Source organism: Phyllopteryx taeniolatus, chromosome 11 (genome assembly GCF_024500385.1).
Source record: "Phyllopteryx taeniolatus isolate TA_2022b chromosome 11, UOR_Ptae_1.2, whole genome shotgun sequence".
Taxonomy (NCBI): Eukaryota; Metazoa; Chordata; class Actinopteri; order Syngnathiformes; family Syngnathidae; genus Phyllopteryx; species Phyllopteryx taeniolatus.
In genome coordinates this window covers 19,520,997-19,548,522 of record NC_084512.1, presented here as the reverse complement: position 1 = coordinate 19,548,522, position 27,526 = coordinate 19,520,997, and the positions used below count along the sequence as shown (strand labels likewise).

General features: G+C 42.2%; 1 protein-coding gene across 3 annotated transcripts in view; it reads right to left on the bottom strand.

Moving 5' to 3' along the window:
- The window catches only part of sdccag8 (SHH signaling and ciliogenesis regulator sdccag8), a 59,740-nt gene extending 32,566 nt beyond the window's left edge, over window positions 1–27,174 (bottom strand). The window contains exons 1-13 of one of the 3 annotated variants that reach the window (XM_061791101.1): window positions 26,974–27,174; window positions 25,891–26,076; window positions 24,386–24,453; window positions 23,362–23,433; window positions 23,157–23,285; window positions 22,203–22,274; window positions 21,367–21,431; window positions 21,089–21,286; window positions 20,075–20,213; window positions 18,995–19,147; window positions 18,298–18,432; window positions 17,842–17,958; window positions 16,355–16,497 (exon numbers count right to left, since the gene is read on the bottom strand). In XM_061791101.1, the coding sequence (XP_061647085.1) occupies window positions 16,355–16,497; window positions 17,842–17,958; window positions 18,298–18,432; window positions 18,995–19,147; window positions 20,075–20,213; window positions 21,089–21,286; window positions 21,367–21,431; window positions 22,203–22,274; window positions 23,157–23,285; window positions 23,362–23,433; window positions 24,386–24,453; window positions 25,891–26,076; window positions 26,974–27,040 (1,544 nt within the window). In that variant the 5' untranslated portion in view covers window positions 27,041–27,174. Of the gene's footprint in view, window positions 1–16,354; window positions 16,498–17,841; window positions 17,959–18,297; window positions 18,433–18,994; window positions 19,148–20,074; window positions 20,214–21,088; window positions 21,287–21,366; window positions 21,432–22,202; window positions 22,275–23,156; window positions 23,286–23,361; window positions 23,434–24,385; window positions 24,454–25,890; window positions 26,077–26,952 lie in introns of all 3 variants that reach the window. The other 2 variants (XM_061791103.1, XM_061791102.1) reach the window with 2 other exon arrangements.
- Window positions 27,175–27,526: the final 352 nt, after the last annotated feature.

The window sequence follows — 27,526 nt, the reverse complement described above, 5'->3', positions numbered from 1 at the left end:
CCCCTTCATCTGTCTGTCTGTCTCTCTCTCTCTCGCTCTATACCTATCCTCCATTCCATTTCTCATGCCTCGTTCCCCTCCCACCTTTTTTTTCCTGTAACTAAACTGGCTGTGTCTCTCTCCATCTGCTGGTTCTTCCTTCAGCGGCCATGCACCTGTTCACACCTCCTCTCCTGTTGGCCACCTCCTCCCTTTATCTCTCCATCCATCCCTCCCTCCCTCCTTCACTCGCCACAGCGCTGCCAGGCTCGTCCCAGGCGCGGCTTGGCGCTCTGTCATTCAATCCATCTGTCGACGAGTCAACTTTGTTTACAGGCTGCGGCCCGAACCTCTTTTCTTCATCAAGGAGGAGCCCCCACCGTCACCCTTTCCACCGCCACTGTACCCCACTCTCTCTTCCCGCCGAGCCACATTGAAATACCAAGAGCACTCCAGCACAAGCCTGTAAATATGTTTAAGACATCGCAAAAGATGTCATATGTATGTGGAGTAGCACATGAACTTTAAAGCTATATCGCCATCCAACTTTTCCGCTTATCCTCATTGGGGTCGCATTTCTGCCCCTTTAAGGGGGCGGGGGGGCAGAGAGAGCGAGACAGACAGAGATCAGTAGTGCTATGTATGGAGTATTTGTCGAATGGAAATGACGTAAGAAGCGAGGGTGAATTGCATGGTGTCTCAAAAGCTGTCATACATACTGTACAAAATACAAAAACAAACTGGATGGAAAGGTTTTTTTATTTGTATTTATTTAAGTGCCTGATGGAAATGTGGAGAACAATACAAATAGTTGCTTTAATCATAACTGTACGCCTTTGTTAGTGTAGGCTAGTGGTAGACGGTGCATTCAGAGTTGCATAGAAATTTGGGATTCCGTTGCTGCTATAGTAACACAACTCGGGGATTCCTGTGTCTGATTTTGAGTGAGTGCAAACATGACAAAAGAGGGGCTATAGCAAGAGGGGGAGAAAGGGAGGGAGGGGGGGTGGGGCGGTCTAGTAAAAAGTCTACATTTTTTACATACTGAATATCCTTGCGCTTCAGTACCTGACTTAAAGCTTTACGGTACAAATATTCGCTTTCAATTTATTAACCAATTGTAACAAAGCCACATCGTTCCACGTCCACCGATTCTCGTTGACATATACAGTGGTACAAGACATTTTGTCCCTAAAATAAGTGACAAATCTGCCAATGACAGTCGGAATTAACTTTCTAAGGTTGTTAACGGTCCCCTTCCCTCATTCTATATTTTATTTTCAATCTTTTATGTCCTTGTATCTGGTTTGCAAGAAATTTCCTTTTTCAAGCTATTCTAGTTTGTCTTTTCCACCTGGCATTTGAGATGGCCAGATTTATCATTAATATGCGAGACGTAAAAGAGCTTTGCTCTGATTGGATTGCTCATATTCCCCAAATGATATATGGAACACAGCTTGGCTCTGACATTGCGCACTTCGATGCTACATTCAGACTTGCGTCCCTCGCAAGAGTTTTATCACAGGGTTATTTATACACACTGAACGCGCATTTCATTCATCTGCGGCACATTAATATGCTCCATAGGGGATATTTTGAGGTTTTGCTCGTAATCCATTGATTTGAATTGAACCTGCAGCGACACTTGGGGCTGCCAAACGTTCATAGCAACGTGGCGTCCTTCCATGTCTTACTATCACTGTGAAGCACAATTCATCAAGCGTTGGATTGTTGGCCCACTAATAGGGAACGTGACCTGAAAGGGGATGTGGGTGAAAATTAAAAGCGAGGGAGACATTTTGAGTTTGTGGTCGTCATCCGCTCTCATTTATTGGAATTTAACCTGCGGCGATGATCATCGCTTGCAAAAATGACCACAATCTTTGCAATTTCAACCACTGTTACATCATAAATTATGAATATAGTTAAGTATTGTTGTAAAACACAACATATGTGCACTGTGAAAACGATAACTAGTAACTGTTGATCTCAAAGTTTTCAAGCTAAACTGACTCAGAAATCAACCATTTACAACCTACAAAAATTTCTCTTATTGTTCTCCTAAGATTTTCTAAATAGCACAACAAAGATTATCGACTTTTGAGTAGATTTTTTGATTTAAGTCAGGTTCCAGTGGAAAACTCAATAACATAACTGAAGTGTGCATGCACACACGGTCTTAACCAGTTTGAACTCGACCGAATGCACCTTCTACTGAACCTGAGCCATGTGATGGTAGTTCGTCGACAATTTCTTTACTGAAACCCCCCGAGAAAACTTGACCAAACGTGGACAGTTGGATGTGAACTGAATTGTTTCGACCATTATGGATTTTCACCTGGTCTGCAGTTTGACTGTAGCGTTTGAACTTTGAAGATGAAGTGTGGTGGGCCAGGAAGTGGCAATGATTAGTAAGGGGGAAGTTAGAAAGGCATTAAAGAGGATGAAAAATGGAAAGGCAGTTGGTCCTGATGACATTCCTGTGGCAGTATGGAAGCATCAAGGAGAGGTGGCTGTGGAGTTTTTGACCAGCTTGTTCAATAGGATTCTAGCGGGTGAAAAATGCCTGAAGAATGGAGGAAAAGTGTGGTGGTGCCCATTTTTAAGAACAAGGGTGATGTGCAGAGCTGTGGGAACTACAGATGAATAAAGTTGATGAGCCACACAATGAAGTTAAGGGAAAGATTAGTGGAGCCTAGACTCAAGACAGAAGTGAGTATTTGTGAGCAACAGTATGGTTTCATGCCTAGAAAGAGTACCACAGATGCATTATTTGCCTTGAGGCTGTTGATGGAAAAGTACAGAGAAGGTCAGAAGTAGCTACATTGTGTCTTTGTGGATCTAGAGGAAGCCTATGACAGAGTCTGGAGTGGCAGAGAAGAATGTTAGAAAAATACAGGACATGTACGAGGGCAGCAGAACAGTGGTGAGGTGTGCTGTAGGTGTGACAGACGAATTTAAGGTCGCGGTGGGACTGCATCAGGGATCAGCCCTGAGCCCCTTCCTGTTTGCAGTGGTGATGGATAGGCTGACAGATGAGGTTAGACTGGAATCCCCGTGGACCATGATGTTTGCAGATGACATTGTGATCTGCAGTCAAAGCAGGGAGCAGGTGGAGGAACAGTTAGAAAGATGGAGGCATGCACTGGAAAGCAGAGGAATGAAGATTAGCCGAAGTAAAGCAGAATATACGTGCATGAATGAGAGGTGTTGTGGGGGAAGAGTGAAGCTACAGGGAGAAGAGATAGCAAGGGTGGAGTTCTTTAAATACTTGGGGTCAGCAGTCCAGAGCAATGTTGAGTGTGGTCAGGAAGTGAAGAAACGGGTCCAAGAAGCTTGGAAAGGGTGGAGGAAGGTGTCAGGTGTGTTATGTGACATAAGAGTCTCTGCTAGGATGAAGGGCAACGTTTACAAGACAGTGGTGAGGCCAGCCATGAAGTACGGATTAGAGACAGTGGCACTGAAGAGACAACAGGAAGCAGAGCTGGAGATGGCGGAAATGAAGATGTTGAGGTTCGCTCTAGGAGTGACCAGGTTGGATAAAATTAGAAATGAGCTCATCAGAGGGACAGCCAAGGTTCGATGTTTTGGAGACAAAGTGAGAGAGAGCAGACTTCGATGATTTGGACACATCCAGAGGAGAGAGAATGAGTATATTGGTAGACGGATGATGAGGATGGAGCTGCCAGGCAAGAGAGCTAGAGGAAGACCAAAGAGAAGGTTGATGGATGGCGTGAGGGAAGACATGAGGGCAGTTGGTGTTAGAGAGGAGAATGCAGGAGATAGGATGGACTTACATGAAAAAGGATGACACGCTGTGGCGATCCCTAACGGGACAAGCCGAACGGAAAAGAAAAAGATAACATTGTGTTGTGCTTTGTTTTAATCACTTATTGAGCATTTTTCAAATCTAATTACAGTAACATTTTCTTTTATTCATATAGGTAAATTTGTAACTAACTGGAGTAAGAATTGTATGATTATTCAACAAGAATATCTGTGTTTGGTGCATTTGGGAATACATGGCATTGAAGAAATAGTTGTATTTTTATTCAACAAGAATATATGGATTTGGTGAAGGCAGAAATACATGGCATTAAAACCAGAATTTCTTCACTCCATTCACTGTACGCCGGTCTGTGTTGTCGATACTCAAACTTCATTATATGTCCAAACTTCTGAAAGACCGTGCGTGCAGCACTGCGGGATGGCACGGGCAAGAAAAGGTGGTGGACAAATGGTGGATGGAAGGCGTAGGGGCCGGTTCGCTTCTGGGTCGTGCAGCAGAAGTGCGCCTATGTAGGCCAGTGTCCTGGGGCAGACTTGGCTGCTCTGAGAACAGTTGTCGCCGACAGATTTGCCTCCATCTCGCCCGAGGTCTCCCAGTCAGAGATCTGTCTATTCAGTCTATTCTTGCAAAGGACGCACAGATTACAGCGCTGTTTGATGATCACAGTACGGTGCATGTGGAGTGATGTTCTACTCCTGTGTCAATTAAAGCGACCTACAGTGGAAACTCCAAGGTTGAATACGATCCATCGGAGGATACCGATCAAACGATGAATTGCACAGAATTGGAAATATTTGCTTATTGAGGATGTGCCTTCTTTTGGATTAATAATATTTGCTTTTTATTTACAATAAAGAACTAAGCCAATTATTTAAGAATACAAATTAATCAACAATGAATAAATACAGTTAGATTTACCAATTTTAGGAAATAACGACTGAATTAAAGCAACACATATTACACGACTCTTGATAATGTAAATGCTCAGCGGGCCGAACGCGGCGCTATCAGAATTGTTCTTCTCTACTAAAACTCCTAGTAGAGATGCCACCTTTACGTCGAAAAGGTGGCACCCAATTATGGTCTAGAAAAAAAAAGGTTAATGAGGAAAATGCAAGGTTTTAACGAACCAACTGGTGTGACAAAACCAAATAAAACAACTTGAAATTGGATTTACAGTGCTCCCCCACTTTATCATCATTTCCGCTCCTACTATGTTGCGGTTTTTTTTTTTCAGCAATTGTTGGAGTTTTTACTATAGCTACAATCGAATCAGTAGTGATTCAAATTGACTTGAGAGTTTGTCGGAAAAAAACTAATCCCGCATCATAATATTCGCATTTGAATCAAAGAATAATATACTACGTACTTTATTCTGACAAGAGCTGCAATGCTGCGAAGCCGCATTTACTTCCATTGTTTACGGCCGCTGCCATTTTGACTTACTACGCATGCGCATATGCTACTGAAGCCGATCACATGGATCAAGGAGCCGCTGTCCCAGAGGGGGTAATCGCCGTCGAACGATGCGTCCGATGGCTGTGCCCAAGGAGCTGCACAGATGTTCATGGCAGACTCCGACCGCGGCAGATGAATTTCACAGGTTTGTGCAAGAGTTATTCAATACATCGTTGCAGATGACTGATGAGAGCTAGCCAGCTACTGCTAACTACCAGCTAAGCTAACTAGCTGACTTAGTAGAAGCAGATGTTCCCAGCGAGTCAGCGTGGATTTACGCATTTTACTGCACAATACGGTGAGGGCATCCTGGTTAAAGCAAGCTATATTAAACAAAAAAGAAACATTTTGGCAAGAGACTTTTTCGAAAACGAGCCAGCCAAAAAGCGTCAGCATGTATTGTCTTTTCTGGTGTTGTGACAAAATCTGCAATCCCCCCCCCAAAAAAAGTGCAACCAGGACGTAACCAGAGGGCTGTAGATAGTTTTCAAATAATCAAATTGGATTTTTTATTTGTTGGACAATGACATCTATTTCGGACTAGTACAAGGAGTAGCAATTCAGTTGTGATTTGATCATCATTCGTTACTGTCAATGCAAATATCGAATCGGAATTTAGACGGCAGGTCCGAGCCACAGTTTTTACAATATACAGTGGAACCTTGATAGAACGGACTAATCGTGGCGGGGGGGGTCGTCCAACATAGCCAATTGTCCATTACATTGAAGCACGTTTTATTGAGGCCATATGCACCCATCTTACTGTACAGTTCAAAATTATTGTTTTGTAGGTTTTTTTCGTGGCCTAAAACATCCAGTACAGTACAGTTTTTGTAAACATAAGAAAAAGCTTGAAAATCTTTTGAAAGTTTCACATTTTATCCAAACTTACAAAGTGTTTGGTCATGTACAGTATTAATCATAGGCGAGTCGCTTTCATGAGCCGCGAGGAATTAGTGTGCTTCCTGGTTCCAAATCTGTTGCCAATGGTGAAGGGCTTGACAAAAAAAAAATTTTACTATACCAAAAATGGCATGTTGTAGACTCCAAAGACTTTGTGTTTTGTATTCCTCAGAGCCATGCTGCTCTCTCGTTGCCAGCGCTCTACGCACACAAGACGATAGAATCATCCTCACATGACAGCCACGTCTATCCCCACATTCAACATGGCCACCACGTAAGCACGGGAGGCACATTTTTTGGACTTGGATCTAGTCATACTGTATATGTGACCCGGAAATACCTCAGTCCCATTCTCTGCCTGCATTACGCCATAGCGCCAGCCCCGATGAGCCGTTTTAACCGATATCCGTTATATCAGGGTCCGTTTTATCGAGCTTCCACTGTAGAGTATTTATTATGAATTAACAAAAATAAAAATAAAACGTGTTTTAATAAATTTACATGTGTTTAAAGCGTTTGGGATGGCTAAAAGTTATTTCAAAGATGTGTTTTTAAATGGTCTCTTTAAATTGCGGATTTTCACCTATTACGGGTCTGGAATGTATCCCCCACAGTGATTGTTGGTTCACTGTAGTTTAAATCTTGACGCATTTTTCAGAAATCCCATTGATGGTGATGCGATGCTATACTATAATGTAAGCTTGTGCTTCCAAGAGCATTTGTTAATGAAATACCATGTGAAAAATGATCAAAGGCGTCCAAGACAATAAGACTGAAGACAGGAAGAGCGAGGTGAGGACACGAGGGCACACCGACAGCGAGGAGGCGAGAGGAGCGCTGCGAGGTATCACAAGGCCAACAGGCCACCACTGTCAACATCATAGCACATACACACACTCTAACATACACTCTCACACACAAGCGCGAACACACAAGCACGCGCGCACACACACACACACACACACACAGAGGGCTGGCCAAGTGCCCTCCCAGCTGCCCTATCCGTAACTGTCTGATTAGTTGTGCTAAGCAGCCCCTCCCCTGCCAACCACGGTGCCATCTGCTACCCAACAACATGGCTGCCGACCAGACGCGCACACACGCGCTCAGCGAGGCCTATACCTGGCACGGCTCGGCTGCTGTCACACAAAGACACACACATCAAACTCCACAGACACAGGTGTCGCCCAAAGGTATCAACACTTAACATTCACACAAAGGAAACACACATACATAGCGGCACACTCCAAGGATTCGACCAGCACACCATATATAAATTAGCCAATTTCATACACTTCGAGGCCAAAGACTTGCATTTAACACACCACACTCGTAGTAGCGCCATTAAGCAGGGTACACATACCAAAAATTGGGCCAAGTTTGAGCATTTACCCTCCCTTGCAATCAAAGTCAGCAAAGGCCTGATTATTGGTTGTCTCTAAAAGACTATCCTGAGCGATTATCCCGTGGTGTGGGGTATGTTAAGAATGACTTTCCTGCTAGGAAACGGGCGGGGCGGACAATCATAAATGTTAAACTTGTTCATTATTTAAAGCGAGATAGACAGCCCAATTCCCCCTGTCTGGTCAAAGTCTGCAATGGCCGATCATCGGATGTCACTAAAGATTATCTTGAGTAATTATCCTCTAGTTGGGTGCATGAAGAGTGAGTTTTATGCCAGGATCTACTCAAAAATGGTTGGGACTTACAATCGTTAATATTAAATCTGTTCAATACATACACCGGTTATCTGATTTTGAGCCTGATTCCCCATTTCCGACCAAAGACAACAAAGGCCTGATTGCCGGATGTTTCTAACGATAATACTCAGCGATTACTCTGTGGTCTGGGGTCTTTTAAGGGTGACTTTTCCAGAAAATGGTCAGGGCTGACAATCATGAATGTTAAACCTGTTCATTATTTAAAGTGGGGTACACCCATTCCGATGATCAGGCAGATTTTGAGCCCGATCATCCCCCGACCTACGTTCAATCGAAAACAGCAATTATGATTATTGGATGTACAACAATTGTAAATGTTAAACATCTTCAATATTCAAAGCAGGGTATACACATGGGCCCGGTTTCCCTGCAGGATGGTTCTAAATATTATCCTGATCAAGTCTCCTATGATGTGTGGTGTGTTAAGAGTGAGTTTATCTCTCCAATCTTACATTACACAAAAGTCCCACATCCCGAAGTTGAGGATTTTTCCAGTAAAGGCACAATTGTTAGATGTCTCCGAAACATTATCTTGAGTGATTATCTTGTAGGGTGGGGTGTGTTACGAGTAACTTTTTCTTCCCTGATCGGCTCGGAAAAAAGGTTGGGGCTGACAACCGTGAATGTTAAATCTGTTCAAAGGTTATGCTCACAAATGCTTATGCCAAGACAATAAGATTTGAAAAAATAAGATTTGATTTGGGTCGAGCCACAGACTCCACCATTGTGACGTCAAACGGGATGATAGCCAATCGGGAATCTTGTTGTTCTTGGCACTGTTGCTGCACACAAATCAAGGAGCAACTGGTTAAGTTGAGTGTTTCTACAATGTCTCACGAGTCACTCACCACAAGAAAAGTGACAAGGGCAAGTTGACAACCATAACGATATTACCGGACAAAGAAACAGTTAACAAAGCCGCTTCCATTACTTCTACTTCTACTACTTTTTCTTCTTTGTATTTTTCGTCGTCTTGTGTGGGGGGCGCTACCATTTAAAAAATCTGTTAAGATGTTAGAAATATGGATGGGTGGGTTTACAGGTATAGGAGCACCAATGCCGTCCTCCAGTGTGTGTGTTTGTACCCCCGCCGCCGCAGCCCTATTATGCCGGGCCGTGATTAGACAAGAGCCTCCCACTGAGTTTGCTTTGCAGCAGTTTTGTCGGGCGCAGATTTTGGCCCCGCCGTGCTCGGAGTGAGCCTCTGGCATGACGCTGCATCTGCTGCCTTCACCTTCCTCATTTACACTTCTCCGCCCTCTCACGCTCTCACTCGCGCACACGCGCGCCTCACTCTCTCGTCTCCGCCTACGCAGACATCGCCGCTGCCCCCGTGCCATGACAGATGAGGCAGAGGAGCACATAGAGAGAGGGCGAGATAGATAGAGAGAGTGCGAGAGAGAGAGAGAGAGAGAGAGAGAGAAAGATAAAGCGAAAGAGAGAGAGAGCAAGAGAACGAGAAAGTGAAAGAGAGAGCAGCAGCATGACAGGTTTAATGGAGTTTGGGGAAAGTTTCCTCCCATCTCGCTGTGCGCTCAAGGTCAATGAAAACACAGGAAGTAGCTCAGCATCACCAACCATCTTGTTAGTGATGTCAACAAAATGAGGTTATAAATACACTCTAAAACAAGTGTGGTCGGTCAGTTAGTGACAAAATAATCACCTTATGTACACAGTGGAAGAGCAGTCTTATCAGAGCTGACAAAGTATAGCCAAAGTATAGCCTAGCCTGTTTTGTAAAATGGGCCCCAGACTTCTCACTATTAAGGTATTGAGCTTCATCTCAATAAATTTGAAAATCATGGAAAATTTGAGTACAGTAGCTAAATTCAAAAAGAAAATCATATATTATGGTGAAACCCTTTCATCGCATGAGATACATAAAATTATTTAAATAGTTTTACCCCTCCCACACGTTTTACACGTTTAAAATGATTGAAAAAAAAATGTTAAACACGTAAACGTATTCAAACGTAAAAAAAAAAAAAAAGTAACTTGTAAGCTTAAAGTGTATCAGCTACACTCTACAAATTGTATTTTCTGGGTGTTAGGTATGTGCCTTTAAGAGGCGGGGCACGGTGGGGTCGTGTGAGACATTTGAGATTAAGCGTGAGAGTGTCCAGCGTGGGTTATGGCTGACACTAGCTCCTGCATGAGTGTGCTCATTGTTTTTGTGTGTTTTACCATTCTCCCGGCGTTCAATAAATGACTGAAAAGTGCATCGGTGAGTGTGCCTCTCTTTTCCTACATACGAGGACATTACAGTAATAAAGTACACTGTAAAAAAAATATATATATATATATATATATATATAAAATCACCATCAATCACATATTTCCACAAACATTGGGCATGGATTTCCGCAACAGACAGATTAATACATTTTATTGAGATGCACCTGTTAAAGTCATGAGAACTGTGGGAAAGCGATTTTTTCCTACCTTGACCTATTTATAGACCCCTTTATATATTGCATTTTACTTTATATTTTCAGATGCAACAAGACATTGCTATTTTATGTTTCATTAATAAGGTTCTCATGTAATTATATCGTATTAGGTATAGAATGAGTACAATTAGAAGTGTAGACATTGGAAAAATATAAAGGGATGAACACAGAACAGTTATAGAAAACAGTAGACTTAATTACAATAAATTTACAAGTTTAAGGTAGAATTATTTTTAAACAGCAGAGAAGGAAATAACTGACATTAAATATCAAACTTTACTTTGTTTTCATTGAAATCAACAGTTTTGCCAGTCTACGAACATGTAGCACACCCTAGTGTGTTTTATAACTTGGGCATAATATGGACCCTTCCAATTTATACTGGGCTAAAATACATTTCAGAGTTGGATTAAACAAATTATTTTGACTCTTTTGCTGTCTGGCTTTTCATTTCATTTCTTCTGCAAAAAAAAAAAAAAAAAAAAAAAGTACATTTTGTTGGACAAAGTGTCCAATGAGTAAACTTCCTGATCTCCAAGCAAACACGCTCATGATTATGGATTCCTGATTTTACGGAGATGATAGACAAAAAACAGAGCATGGAGCAGTCTCTGCAAACACACACGTGACTGGCTTGAGATGACCACTAGGTCAGCGTTTCACTCTGGCTCCCTTTGGGAGCACCTAATTACAACAAGGCAAAAGGAAGAATGAAGAAGAGGATGAGGAGGAAGTCAGGAATCGAAGACTGGAAAGAAAGGAGCAAACAATCAATACAAACTTGGTAAAGCCCTCTGCTGGGCTGGGGCTGCAGCGCGTGTGTGTGTCTGTATCTGTGTGTGTGCGTGCGTGCGTGCGCACGCGTGGATGTGAACAGAGTGACGGGGATTAGGACAGATCCTGAGCTGTCCAACTCACAGCTGGCTGATGATCCAATCCTGGAGCGCACCAGCCGCCATGGGACCCCCATAGTGTGTGTGTGTGTGTGTAGGCATGTGATACTACATCTGATGTGTATTTCCACATAGAGACATTAACAAATACACACTTCCTGCACATATTAATCAGAAAGGAAAGGCACTAGGAATCAAACAGGCTCTATGCTGTGATCAATTCCGCCACAACGCGGACAGAATGAAAGCAGAGAGGCATTCAAAGAGCTTCTTTTCCTTTATCAGGAGGGTCAAACAGGAGCCTCGCAGCCTCACTGCTGTGATGCGCACATAGCCAACACAACTACAAAAAAAGCGTACCACCACAACCACCGAGGGAGCCTCACGCAGCTCCGCGTCACCCACGAAGGCCTGCAGATAGACGGAAATAGACACCCAGTTGGAACAGCAGGGCCGTGGAGACCGAGATTGTTTAGTTTTGAACGACATGAGCGAGATGAGAAAGAAATCACATTTGCTCTACCTTATGAGCTCCAACACAAAAACTGGCCATTTAAAGGGAACGTACAATGGTACAACCTCAATTCCAACGAAGTTGGGACGTTGTGTTAAACATAAATAAAAACTGAATACAATGATTTGCAAATTATTCGACCTATATTTAATTGAATACACTACAATTTAATGTATTATTTACAATTGAATTTTATTTAATGTTCAAACTGATACTTTGTTTTTAGCAAATAATCATTAACTTGGAATTTTATGGCTGCTACACATTCCAAAAAAGCTGGCACAGGTGGCAAAAAAGACTGAGAAAGTTGAGGAATGCTCATCAAACACCTGTTTGGAACATCCCACAGGTGAACAGGCTATTTGAGAACAGGTGGGTGCCATGATTGGGTATAAAAGGAGCTTCCCTGAATTGCTCAGTCATTCACAAGCAAAGATGGGGCGAGGTTCTTTGTGAACAAGTGCGTGAGAAAATAGTCAAACAGTTTAAGGACAATGTTCCTCAACGTACAATTGAAACTCTACTATGCAAAGCAAAAGCAATTTATCAACAACACCCAGAAACGCCGCCGGCTTCTCTGGGCCCGAGCTCATCTAAGACGGACTGATGCAAAGTGGAAAAGTGTTCTGTGGTCCGACGAGTCCACATTTCCAATTGTTTTGGGAAATGGTGGACGTCGTGTCCTCTGGGCCAAAGAGGAAAAGAACCATCCGGACTGTTATGGACGCAAAGTTCAAAAGCCAGCATCTATGGATGGCATGGATAACTTACACATCTGTGAAGGCACCATTAATGCTGAAAGGTACATATAGGTTTTGTCCCAGCTTTTTTGGAACGTGTTGCAGCCATAAAATTCTAAGTAAATTATTATTTGCTAAAAACAATAAAGTTTATCAGTTTGAACATTACATATCTTATCTTTGCAGTGTATTCAATTAAATATAGGTTGAACATGATTTGCAAATCATTGTATTCTGTTTTTGTTTAACACAACATCCCAACTTCATTGGAATTGGGGTTGTACTTTGACGTCAGAGTTTAAGTCATATACTAATTTTAATGGTCCCATATTTGACCAAACCAACTTTTTCTAGTATTTGGCATGTAATATTGGCTCTATGGTGCCTCGGTAAACATGTGAAATATCAATTAAAATCATCCACGCATTCCTGAGTTCCAGATGTTTTTCTGCCGCATATCCCTGAAATCAAGTCATTCGAATTTCTCGTTCTCCACCTACCTCTCCGGTCCTGAGCCAGCGCTATCAACATAACACGTGTGCTCTCACAAGTGGGTCTTCTATACCAGTTTTCCCCAACCTTCTTTGCACCGCGGATTGGTTAGGAGTCAGGATTTTTCTCACGGACCGGCTATGGTGGCGTGCGCGCATATACACATGTATACATAAATATACACACACAGGCACACGCTTGCCTCGCTTCTGCTTCCTCCTTCGCCGTTCGTAGTGCGTCCACAGTGTGCGCGATGCAGGAGCGGGGGTCGGAGTTATTGTAGGCAGCCAGACCAGACTGCAGTTCCGTAGCTCCTCAATGAGAGTAGACTTTTAACCCCGTAAAAATAGTTCTGCATGTGTCGAGCAGCAACCTACGACTGTTTCTGTATCAGAGCGGACTTGGTGCGTGAGAGTTAACTTGCGATAAACCGTATTTTAAGTAGGACTCCTGATATAGTGTTGTTTCGTTCACGAACGTTTCACTGAAAAGAACAAATCTTTTCAGTAAATGGAATGAGCTGAATTAGTTTATGAAATTATTTCTTTGAGCTCTGCCGCCGTTAGCCAGCCCGCTCGGACCGGAAACAGAGGCGTTCGAGCCGGCTGGGACCGGAAACGGAAGCGTTCTGTGTCTCGACGTGTCAATTGAGACACGCAGCTGTTGCGGCGGAGAAGATCTGGTCAATTTTCAAAATAAAACACACTGACCCGCGAATTGCAATACAACAGAAATTATAGAAATTGGTCATTCTTTCTCTGCGGCCCGGTAAAAAAAATGCCTCACGGCCCGGTACGGGTCCGCGGACCGGTGGTTGGGGACCACCGTTCTATACGGAGGCAACCAATCAGAGGAAAGGGGCGGTCTTATCAAAGCAGCACATACTTGACCGCGTCGACAACTCAACCAAGCAGTCAAGTATGTGCCACTTATCAGAAGCTAACAGTCCTAGGTATCGCTAGCATGTGCGTCCATGAAAACTCAATGCAGCTAATTATATAGTTGAAAATAGATATAGATCATAGATATGGATTCTTCTGAAAAGTATTTTAATGAACTTGAATAAACACTATTCGAGTTTCATTTTTGCATTGAACTACTACTGAAAAAAATACCATATTATAATCAAAATGCACCTGGATGTCTCGGGTTAAATGTTTCTGATACTGCAGACAGTAACAAGATAACCTCCTCGGCTAGGGCAATAAATCACAAGTGGCTTTTCATGCTAATGAGCAAAACTGAATTAGAATGGCCGCCTCCTCGTCCAAGTCAACAGCTGTCCAACATCGCAGCGCGCATCTGCGTTACCATGAAACTACATAACACACATACACACAGACACACCGTGATACGCGCCAATGGTTACTCTGGTCCAGCTCAATGTCTGTTTTATTCTCCACAACTGCTTACAAAACACACACACACACAAAAATACACACACAGAGACTGAAACACATGACAGTTCGCCATGCAGCCAGTGTGAGTGTTAGCACTGGCCAGCTGACAGACAAACACACTTAAACACAGATCAGAGAAGACGTGCGCGCGCACGCATGCACGCACACACACACACACACACACATACAGCACCACAGGGCAGCGCAGTCACACCTGTCCCCATCTCAAACATCTCGACTACAGGGTGGCGGGGGTAATGGCGCACTCCGGGCGGCTGGCACGGGTCGGTGTGGACGACGGCAGAGGCGACGGGTCGTCGGGCAGCAGATGACAGGCGGGGGACAAGATGGACGGGATAGAAATACGGGGTTTTACCCTACGCCTAATTTCCGGCCGCCTCCGGCTCTAAAACCTCTGATGTCATGAAAACAGGTATTAAATTACTCACAAAGAGTAAAAGGGTTTTGGCTTTTCAGGTGAAATTTTAGAATGAACCTAAAATGCACTGTAACCTTACGGGCGAATTTAATTTGACCTCTAAACCTCTGTTCTCTAACAAGGAGCTGAACGGCAAAATGTATAACAGGTATTGTGATTCATGACTCAACCGATACATTTCCAGGTTCATTAATTAATTCACAAATAGAATTTGTATTTACACAGTCCTCTTCATCATCCTGTTCACATTTTTTAGGTCATGTGACCAGAGGAGGAGGGCCAGATCTGGCCAGACACCTGTACCTGAAAGTGTCACAAGATGACTCCTATCTATAAGTCAGCAATAGAAAAAGAAAAAAACAGGTAGTACATAAAACAAAACTCATCTGAAATTTACAGGAAAACCTAGCGGTTGTTTTAAGAAAAAAAATTGCTTTGTCTTTTTTACTTTTTAGGTAGGACACCGCACTGGAGTCCAGGAGGACATTTTACCAACTGAAAACTAAAAGGCTGTTCTGCCTCAGTCTGTGAAATGTATCAATGAAATGGCTCAAGCAAATGTTCAAGTACCATTTAAAAACCCTCTAAAGTGAATTTTGAGATTTGTGTCTTAATACATTATACATGCTTGACGATAATTGCTGAAAACGTGCAGACTTCTTGAGAACTATGTACTACTAAACTGTGGACGTAATACATTAACCTAGGGCGGCGTGGCGTACGTTCTATACACCGGTTCATATCCCAGCCTGAGCGCATGTCATCGTCATGTCCCTAGGCAAGACACTTAACCCACACTGCCTACGAATGAATGTGCTTGTGCATCTGGCATGAGTGTCTGTAACCCACTATATAAGAACCTGAGCACCTTCATTCTCATCAGTGGTTATCCGGGTGATATATGGCGTATCATCCATTTTCAGCACCAACGGTTTTATGCGTTCAACAAATACGCCCACAGTATTTGAGATTAGGGACAATGGCATGATTTTTCACAATTTTGAATCCTCAAATTTAACCAGGAAAAACCTGGTTACATTTGAGGCATTTTCCTTTCTCATCTAATTCCAATTAGATGAGAAACGAAGGGCAGAAAACGGAGGTAAGAGGAGGAGAGCCGGTAGTGCCTGTCGAGAGAGCCGCTGGTGAGAGGGCACTAAGGCCATGTTGTCCTGTGTGTGCGTGTATGTGCTTTTGTGTGTGTGTGTGTGTGTGTGTGTGTGTGTCCACATACGCCAGGGAGTGGAGGAAAGGCTCAAGTAGCAGTTTGGCTCTGCTGGCGCTGGCTCGGCATGGGCCTGGTGGCACAGAGCGAGTGAGCCAGTGTATGTGCGTGTGCACATTATGTTGTGGCATGCCTAACGGGATTAGAGATGACCTGGTGGGGTCCAGTTGGTCCCGGGACCACAGCGCAGCGGTTGCCCACGCGTGTTCATGTGTGCGTGGTTTTGTTTAATAGGATTAGCCGCTACCTGGTGCTGTACAGTTGGTATGCAGGGTCCAGTCCGGACCGAGACCGAGGCAGAGGGCAGCACCGCGAGCGCGTTGGCATGCGTAATGGGATTAGGCGCTAACCTGGTGAGGTGCAGTTGGCGCTGGGCACTCGCCAGCTGTTCGGCCAGGCTCAGGGCTTCGGCTTGCCATTGGCCGCCGTCCCTCTGGACCGCCTCCAGGCGCTGCCGGCAACCAACCAGCTCTGAGCTCAGCTTTTCCACTTCCTGTCCCGCGGAGAGAGACATGTTGAAAACAAGTGCTCTCACATGGTTAGCACATTAAAACACCTCTCGAGTGACCTCATGTAAATGGTGTTCTGGCTTATTCTTGTTTATGTGCAACGCTATAAATAAAATATACAGGTCAGCTCAGTAAATAAGAATATAGTAGAAAAACTTAATTTATTTCAGTTGTTACCGGTGTCGATTTCTCCAGCTGCCTGCCAGCCTTTACCGTAATTATGATAATACATGTTCATTTTGTAAACAGTATCTTGGCCAAAAATGATAACTCCTTTAACAAATTTTGACAGAAATATATTGTTTATAGAGTGTTGGGGTAACTAGAATTTACCAATTTCCTCACATGGCAACGCTACTACATCCACACACCGTGGCTATCTTCATGAACAAGAGTCCATCTATCCATGTATGTATGTATCTATCTATGTGCAACTATAAATAAAATATATAGGTGCATCTCAAATCAGAATGTGGTATATGAGTTCATTCATTTCAGTAGTTTGAGTCAAAAAGTGAAAATCGTAAATTATACAGATTGATTAAAAAAACATACTTTTCATAAGGGAAATTCCGACCTAATGTCTATGTTAAAAATCCTTTTGATTGTTCATGTAATATTCTAATTTCTTCAGATGGTGAATTTTACTACTCATTAGCTGCACGCTCTAGTCATTAGTGTTTGTTTTTTTCTCAATCCTGAAATATTTCACTCGGTGGGAAGTGAGTCTCTATAATACAACGTATCCCAAAAAACTACTCACTCTTTGACTGGCCTTTACTCATTTAATTTCAATTGAGGTGTTTATTGACATAGAGAAACGTTGAGTGAGTAAAATAAAAGAAAGAAAACTTTTAAAAGGTTTAATGGCTTATTAGTTATCCGTCTAAATCTAAAATATATGAGTACTGGGCAGTCAAAGTGTGAATAGGTTTTTGGGGACACCCTATTATGAGTTTCACATTTTGAATTGAACTACAGTAATCCCCCCTCCAACGCTGAGGTTGCATGGGGGTTTTATAGCATTCACAGCATTAGAGAAAGATTAAGGTGTTCAAACACATTTTTAAACAATACAAATGCAGAAAAATATTGAGAGAGAGCAAGAGCAATGGAAAAACAAACATATTATACAAACAGTATAAAAAATAGAGTAATAACTGTAATAACACTTAAAACAAAGTCTGAGATAAAGCAGGACAGCAAAGCATGAATGGTGATATTGCAGCGACGATCACCGTACTGAAATAAATTACGTTTTCCAGGTTATTGTAATTTCTTGTGATGTACCGGCATGTGAAATTATAAAAAGATGAATGTGGGTTTACTTGTGTCGATTTCTCCAGCTGCCTCCTGGTCTTGTACTTGAGGTCTTGCAGTTCTCGCTCAGCCTCCTCTTCCTTGAGTCGGGCATCGCTGAGCTGATACTGGAGCTCTGCACGGACCTGGAGAGGACACAAATGTCCATGCTATGGGTACATATGCGTGCATTTTAATCAATTTTGCCAAAGCTAAACTCCCTTAATTCATTTTACTTGTATGAATGACCTATTTATAATTGCTTTTTGTTTAAATTTATGTATAACTACAAGTGCTAGCGAGGGGGGCTTAAGCTGAGGCTGAATACAGAGGCGGTAGCTATAGTTTTGCTGCCATCCAGTGGAATTAATAAGGATTATAACACAAGGCAGTACAGTTTGGTCAAATTTGTGGTTGTCATGCATCAAAAAAAAAAATCTCGAGAGGACATATGCTGATTATACAGTATAAATAAATGTGTATACTTTGCTGTTGTCTTGTTCCACACTGGCAAGTTGTCGCAGCGCGTCTTCCAGCTGATTGGTCAGCGAGCTCTTGTCGGCGTGGAGTCTGTCAAGTTGGCCCTCCAGCTCGGTGGCACGTTGGGACAACCAGGCCACCTAATGCACACACAATTGGGACATGAAGAAACTTTATTATGGAACATATCAAGTGGTGAATACTTTACATTCCAGCTCTCTATCCATGTATATTTCTATCTATCTATCGATGATTACTTAATCAGCTTGAATGGGGTTTGTTTTGACACGTTTTTTGGGTGTTTTTGAGCAGGGGTTATCAAATTCTTTGGGTCCAGAAACCCCTCATAGTCCTAAAAACAACTAACCATGAATACCCCTGAATGCCATAGGAATTAAAAAGTTGCCTAATTTCCAGAAAAAAAGTAATTTTATAATGACAAATATTGTTGTAGAAAAAAAGATGATACAAGAACAAAGTCAGATTTCTTTTCAAGAAAAAAAAAAAAAAAAAAGTTGTTAATCTTTACAAGAACAAAGGACAGTATCAGAATGAATGACAAAATCCAGAAAATGTCCAAAGGACGCAGTGCAGCATTAAAATCTTCATGACATTATAATATATACACAAGCATATTTCCTCGTGTTAGCTCTCATTTGATTGTGCAGGTGTGGTAATAAAGAGTACATAAATTGCGTTTACAGTATTTGCCAGCTCCTCCTCCTGCCTGCGACCCTCGCTGCGTCCTTCCTCTCTGGCCTTGACTATTCTGTCCTTTAGGGCCTGCGCGTCGCGTTCTCGCTGCGCCGTCTGCCGGGCGAGCTCCCTGGACAGCTGCTGGCACTGCACCTCCACCTGCACGGAGACTCCAAAATGTGTCACATCGTCAGCTGAATTGGGGGCTCATTGTAAATGGAACATAGTTTCCAATTAGACTACTAAAGAGGTAAAATATTTTTGGGATTTATAGTTCAGATTTCTGCCTCTATGATGATGGACACTTACTCGTTCTTCATTCTTGATTAACTGGGATGATGTAAAGCAATTTGTTCATAAACAGGGGCATTCGTGAACCGAGGTTCAACTGCACGCTTTGACACAGGAAATTTTTCCAAGAACACTTATTTTCTTACTGTGTGTAAGAGAAAATATATGTATTTCTATTATTTTTGTGAAAGTTGAAGCTAGTTAATGCTTGGGGGGGGGGGGGGGAAATAAAACTTTTCGCAGATCACTATTCACCAACTCATTTGTGCTTTTTAAAATCTAGAATCTATCCTCAGCTATTCGCAGAAAGATTTGTGGTTTTTGTGCACTTTCTTTAGCACCCTAACATTCCACAAAATGGAGCCACACCCTTGGCTAATACGAAAGTAGCACTTGGTGAGAGACGAACATCTTTGTATGTCGGGGAGGAGCCAAGTTTAGCCTGGGTTGTTAGTGGAAGTTAGTCTTCGCCATGTGCATTTACACGCGCACATCCAGTGCATTTTTTCCAAGGCAAACCATCTCTAAGTCATTCATTTTGAAGGATAATGTGTAAGATGAGTTTCAAATGATATTTAAATGTTTTGGGATATTTACATTTGAAACTATTAATAAAAGCAACATTTTTTGGGGGGGGGTGTCAATTAAAAATAAAAGCAATAAAAGCAAAACATGACTCCGTTGTCATTTTCTATAAGCGAATGGTAGGCAGATTTTTGTGAAAAAAATGATCTGAGATTTCATTTTAAACTAAAGCCATTTCACCCTGCCCTATCTCAGTTTAAATAATCCAACCTCAGCTTTGTGCAGGTGGGCCTCCTCGGCCATCTCCACTGCGTCTTTGACTTGCAGACAAGCGGACCACTCCCGGTGCTGAACCTCTTGGCGAGCTGACCGCGCTGCACTCAGAGCCGCCAGCAGCTCGTCACGCTCCCTGCGAGGAAGCCCGAAATTAGGTGGTCACACACATACATACGTTATATACACGCATGGTGAACCCCGGTTTATCGTGGAGGATACGTTCCTGACCAACACATGAGACAAGACAATATAAAGATTTTGTTTTATATAGTTTTACCCCTCCCACACACTTTAAAGACATTCAAACTTATTAAAACACTCTTTTCAAAGTATTCCTTAGCACCTGTTCCCACTCTCTCGCTTGCACAGTTCTCCAAATTAGAAGCCTCAGCGTGCTTGCTTCAAGCGGTTTGTCACTCCCAACTGAAGCTTAACGTAAAACTGACATAAAACAAGAGCGATTTCAACATACACCTAAATGTTCAACCAAACGATAATTGTATTTAACGAAAGTCTGCTTGCTAAATGCTAACATATAAATAAAAAACCCAGAGATGGGCTGACAGAAATTAGAATAAATGATATGGGAACTATTGTGATGTTTCAAGAGTGGAAACAAAGAAAATTAATTTCAGACCATTTCCTGTGGCTTAATCTGCCTAAATTTCTTTAACTTTATAAAAAGATTTCATTCCATTTTTTGTAGTTAAAGTGATATAGAAGTTACACATAACTAGTTTATATTTTGTTTGTTTTTTACGTTCATGCTCTTGTTAAAAAATAATCATTCAGAAGTTACTCAGTACTTGAGTAGTTTTTTTCCAATGAGTACTACTCATACTCAAGTCATTATTTGGAGGACGACTTTTTACTTTTACTTGAGTCATATTATTCTGTCTAAAGTAACAGGACTCTCCACAGTTTTTTGCTACTCTATCCGACTCTACCTATCTAACGATGAACCGCGATATAGCAGGGGGAACACTGTACTGTATTGTCTCCGCTCACTTGGTGAGTCGGTCCAGAGCCTGGACGTGCGCGTTGGCAGGAGCCCCGGCCAAGAGCGCCTCCTTCTGCGCGCACTTCAGACACAAGCCGGACACGTGCGGCACGCAGTCGACCCGCAACGACGCTGCCTCTTTCTCAGCGTTTCTCAGACGGGCTGTCAGCTCCTCGCACTCTTTCTGACTGAGAGAAAGATCCCTCCTGGGTTGTGGAAGAGCGAGAGTATGATGAAGGGAAAGCAGGAAACTGCCTTAAGCGGCAATAAAAAGTAAGAGGACAACCTGAGGGAGATGACCTGAGCCTCCAGCGTTTGAACCTGGGCCTGATGCATCACCTTCAATTGTTCCTGACACACACACAAACACAGACTAAATATTGTGTGCGTGTGTGTGTCTGTCTGCGCGCGCACGTGTGCATGCATCAGTGTAAGAAAAAGATATAGTGTTTATTTACTCAACTGCAGATAGTACCAGTCGCAAGAGTGTTAACAAACTAGAGACGTTCATTTGTAGGAATTCATTTTCCATAGCAATATGAAATCATTCATTCATTCATTCATCTTCCGTTCCGCTTATCATCAGTCGGGTCGCGGGCGTGCTGGAGCCCATTCCAGCTATCTTTGGGCGAGAGGCGGGGTACACCCTGAACTGGTCACCGCCAATCACAGGGCACATATAAACAAACAACCATTCGCACTCACATTCACACCTGCGGGCAATTTAGAGTCTGCAATTAACCTACCATGCATGTTTTGGGGATGTGGGAGGAAACCCACGCAGGTACGAGGAGAACATGCAAACTCCACACAGGCGAGGCCGGGATTTGAACCGCAGTTCTGTGCTAACCAGTTGCTCACCGTGCTGCCGTATTTGTGTTCTATATTTATGTAATTTTCTTTAAAAGAAAAAATAATGCTTTATAAATGTATCTTGTAGGAATGCATTTTTTTTACAATATGAGAATTGTATATTTGTGTGATTTTAGCAAATTTTGAGATAAGTCAAAAATAAAAAGATACTTGATTCAAATGATTTATATATATAGTGAACATTAATTAAGACAAACCCATCCAAATGGTGGATATAACCTATTATACGTGCGGGGCGGCAGGACAAACCAGCTCATGTTTCCATGCTGTGTGGTCCCCTCTCTTGGCCATATGACTGTCGCCTGCCACATATTCACTCACCTAAAAACACAAGACAGTACACTAAATTGTAAGAGAATGTCCACATGCTTTTGCAGAATTGTTTAATTCAAGACATAAAAAGTAGGCAGCCACTGTCTTTAAACATGCATTATTTAATGTGGCCGTTAGGTGGCAACCTTAGCCTCAATGTTGTCAGTGCCTTGTGTAAAAGGAACATACATGTAACTGTTGTATTTAACTTTGACTTAATAACTTGTATACACATAGTTGGTCTCTGGAATGGCTGTCCACACATCAAGTGTGAAATTAAACAACGAAGAAAATCTTTTGTTGTATTCCTATTTCTGAAAATGTATTTTTTAAGCGAGTCCTTGTGAATTTGGGGTCGACATGGTTAAATTAGCCACTGGTGGCTCTATGCAAGTGGCATGCATTTGGAGTCTGGACACGGAGGGGAGAACATGTCCTACTCTGGAAGGAGTATCAGTCTCCAAAAACACCACAAAAAGTCACTAAACCTTTTGAAAGTCACTTTATTCAAAATCAGTCATTGATGGGTTTGAAAAAGTTACTAAAATTGAGACAGAATTGCTCAGCAAGTTGAGCAGCCGCTAGCTTCGTCATAACGCCCAAGCTTCGCTCCTGGTTGTCAAGATAACGAACGGCGTACTTATCATTTGCATGAGACATAACCGCCCATACCCCCCCAAAACCGAGCAATTTAAACCAGCGTGTGACGAGTGGATGTTTAGTGTACTATAACTCTTAATCCTTTGTATATTTTGCCCTTTAATTAAGGCACCTGGTAACACACTCATTTAGTAAATTATGGTCCTTTTTAGAGGACAAAAATGAGAATGAATTAGATGTATTAGTTGTGTTTTGATTGCAACATACAATTTACGAAGATGTATGTTTTACCATGCGATGTGGAAACATGTGGTGGTCCTTCAGAAACACATCGGCATGTTTGGCCTGGAGCTCCGTGCGCAGTTTCTCGTTCTCCACCACCACGACTCGGATCCGCTGTTTGAGGCCTTGCTGCTCTTCCTGTGACACGCACGCATGCACACACACAAAGTAAAAATCAAACCGGCTGAACATATAAAGTGATTTTCAAACAAACCTTGCAGAATCTGACTTCAGCCTCCAGGTGTTGGATGTAGTCTGGGGGGTTGTGAGTCACTGGGACCAAGTCCTGACAATGAGAAATGGTCATAAACACACACACACACACACATTGTCCTTAGTGCACAGATTGTACCCCACGACTTGTTCATCCAATCACATTCAAACACTCGCACATCAATTCACATTCAGACACCTTCAAGGTACAGTCGTAATTTGTGCGACTCTAACACCATTTAATGTACTACAAGTACACAACTAGAGGGTCACTACTTGCTACAAGAAATAGCAATAGTGTATATAGTCTTAGGGAAAAAAAGAGGAGGGGATGGTTTTCAATAATGTACTTTAGCAAACCTTCAGTTGCGTTACGTGGATTGCTGTAAAATTGTATACTCTCCGACTGTCTTTGAGACTGTAAAGGGCTGCAAGCATGCAATCCTCTCTCTTTCCCCTTGCACTGGCAGTCTTAGAGAGAAGTGCTACACTAAGCGTTGTCTTTTATAAAAAGAGGTTACTCATCGGCCATGGGTTGTCTCCTTTTCATTGTGTAAGCAGAAGCTACAGCATATTCTTTTTACTGTTACGGGATGGCGTCTGGTGAATTTATTGTTGGCTGATGGCTTCTCGTCTAGCGTTAGGCTTTTCAGATGGCCGTTTGAAGCACTAGTGTGTGCTATATTTGAGGATAGATTTGCATATTTTACAAATGTCCGTGGTACAAGTCTCATTTTTAGTAAAATACTCCCACACGCTTGAGGAAACGCCATAGTTTGGTGCACCTACCAACCACCTGTTGATTTCAGCGAGGCTTTGTTTCCAAAACACGATTGGCGATTAGACGACCTCAAGCTAAGGGGTGTCAAAGTTGACGCATCGACTCGTCAGTTCAACCCCTAGTATGAATGTATATATGAATAAAAATATAAATATATAAATATAAATATATCTAAAATATAACTACATATTAATTCATAGAGATAAATATCTATATACAACAAGGTGTGACATGTTTACTCCACCTTTGAAGGAGAGAGAGGAGCAGGCATCTCCTTGCCCTGCTTCAATAGGAGGCTCTTCAGTTGATTGACTGTACAGCAGCAGACACACACCCACATATACAAAAAGTCATTACAAAGCTTGAATTTTCCACATTTAAAGTCACAGTACCCCTTCCTGGAATTAGTAAACGTCTTGGTACTAAAAGGCTCCAATCAGATATATTCAGCTTCCTGGACTACACTACGAGCAGTGTCCTCTTTTGGCCTTCAATTTTTTTTAATAGTCCCTGCGGTCCAAATACCCACAATCCTTCATAAATCCCTACTTTTAGCACTTTCAAGACAGGTAAAAATGTTACTTTAACACTACCTGTACATTTCATAAAGGTCTTATGACGGTGACAGTTTGACACTGGAATGGATGACAGTAAATCCCCGCTATATTGCAGTTCATCGTTTACACGCTCCCCATAATCGCAATTATTAGGCCATTGCTTATTTTGGATTAATACAGTATGCAGGAAAGTCCAAATTTAGAATTGCACACCTTCAGTTTAAGTACCACAACATGCCGGGCACCACGGAGGTCAACTGGAAAAGCTGCAGCGTAATTAAGAGAAAGAAGAGGCAGAAACGGTCCCCAACTCATTCATTCATTCATCTTCCGTTCCGCTTATCCTCACTAGGGTCGCAGGCGTGCTGGAGCTATCTTCGGGCGTAAGGCAGGGTACACCCTGAACTGGTCGCCAGCCAATCGCAGGGCACATAGAAACAAACAACCATTCGCACTCACATTCACACCTACGGGCAATTTAGAGTCTTCAATTAACCTACCCTGCATGTTTTTGGAATGTGGGAGGAAACCGGAGTACCTGGAGAAAACCCACCCAGGCACAGGGAGAACATGCAAACTCCACACAGGCGGGTCCGGGATTTGAACCCCGGTCCGCAGAACTGTGAGGCAGATGTGCTAACCAGTCGTCCAACTAATCTCCATTAATAGTTCTTCCCACAGAGCAGAGACTTACTGTGTATGCCTGTCAGTATTGTTGAATGCCATTAGTGTGTGTTGCTGCTCTGTGTATCAAGCAGCAGGTGTTTGAACGTTTTTAACTGCTGTAACATTGATGCTAATTGCCATTATCCCATCTATGGTGTTTTGCTTTATATGTTAGTAATAAACTAGTAGACTTTTTTTAGACAAAATTATCTCGGTAGGCTGAAGATTTTCCACACTTCCACACACGCGGCGCCGTTCGGCACAATTGTCTTTCTTCGATTACAATGTTTTGATGATCGTGAGAAGCCCAAATGTAAATCAAGACTAAATTTCGATTGATTGCCCAGCCCTACAAGGAACTATGTATGCTGAAGTGACGGGATATTCAGATAGTCAGGCCGTAGCCTTGTCATAAAAAAGGACTTTGTCACCATCTTACCGCATCTATAGGTAATTACTCACGTATTTTCTAGGTCGTGCTTGGTCCCTATCACTGTAATAATAATAATGGGAGAGGGTGCATCACCCGCTTCGCTCTGCTTCTTCTGGTTCCACATCGGCCGGTCCTTCTCCGTCATGGAGGACCGGGGGCCGCCGCCACCGCCACCACCGCTGCCACCACCACATCTGACCACCTCTTCTTTCTCTTCATCGTTGTGGTGGAGCTGCTCTAGAGCACCGCTGAGCTGCTGCAGGCTTTGGTTGGCCCGTTCTGAAACACACAAGTATACAGTGGGTACGCAAAGTATTCAGACACCCTTCAAATTTTCACTCTTTGTTATATTGCAGCCATTTGCTTAAATCATTTAAGTTCATTTTTGTCCTCGTTAATGTACACACAGCACCCCATATTGACATAAAAAAAGGAATTGTTGAATTGCAGATTTATTAAAAAGGAAAAACTGAAATATCACAAAGCCATAAGTATCCAGACCCTTTGCTGTGACACTCATATATTTAACTCAGGTGCTGTCCATTTTTTCTGATCATCCTTGATGATATGTGTATATATATATATATATATATATATACATATATATACACACACACACACAATCAATCATTTTAATCAATTAACAATGTCGACCTAAATTGCATGCAAACTCCAAACAGGAAGGCCGTAGCCCAGATTCAAACCACGAACCTCAAAACTGTGACGCAAACGTGCAAACCACAACAATTACTGTGCTACCTACACTTAATGCAAACTACAACTACAGTAATAACCATATCAATACGATCAAAATGAAGCATTGGTACTGTCAAGAAGATGGAATTTTGATTCGACTAGTGTACTGCATGCCATTTAAAAAGCAGTGAAGATGTACTTGATGTTGTGTACAGTGTAAGTAGGGGTCCAAAAGCAACAGGTGGCATTAACTTCTAACTGGGGCTAAATATGTCGTTTAAATTATTATAAGATGATTTAATATTTAAATTACACTCGCCCCCCACCCCAAAAAAAACACGCACAGCTGTCGTAAACAAACACACCTTACAATACTAAGTAATGTGATGACTGTTTTTAACGCGTTGCTAATGCGAATGCTAATTAGCCACGTTAGCAAAGTCACACACACTCACGCACACAAAATCAGCTTCCACTCACGCCTCAGTTGTTTCTGGTAAACACCCAGCTGGTCCTCTTCCTCCTCGTCCGACTCAAACGGTTTCATTTAAAGCACTTTAATGTCGCTCAGGGAGTAAATACTGTGATTAGACATGCTACATGAGCTACACGCAATAACAACTTAGAGACGCGTCTCGCAACTGCTATGTAGTATTTGTTTTGTATTCTCTGATGTGCCGAAGAGGCGGTGTTAAATAAAGTTGGTGTCCCCGCCCGGGCTCAGCAATAAAAACACTTGACTTATACTAAACGAGGCAACCCCCAAACGGAGTGGTGTCAAAGGAATGCTGGGAGTTGTAGTCAATAAAATAAAATAATATCCGCTATATTTTCAATTGCATCAAAAATAAATAAATAAATATATACATATATAAATAGATAAATACACAAATAAATAAATAAATAAATGAATAAATAAATAAATAAATAAATAATATTACATTTAATTCACCTATCACGAAATTAAATACAATTAAATGACATTACAATTTCTCTTAATTCAATTTAGTTAAATGAAAAAACTGTAGAATGT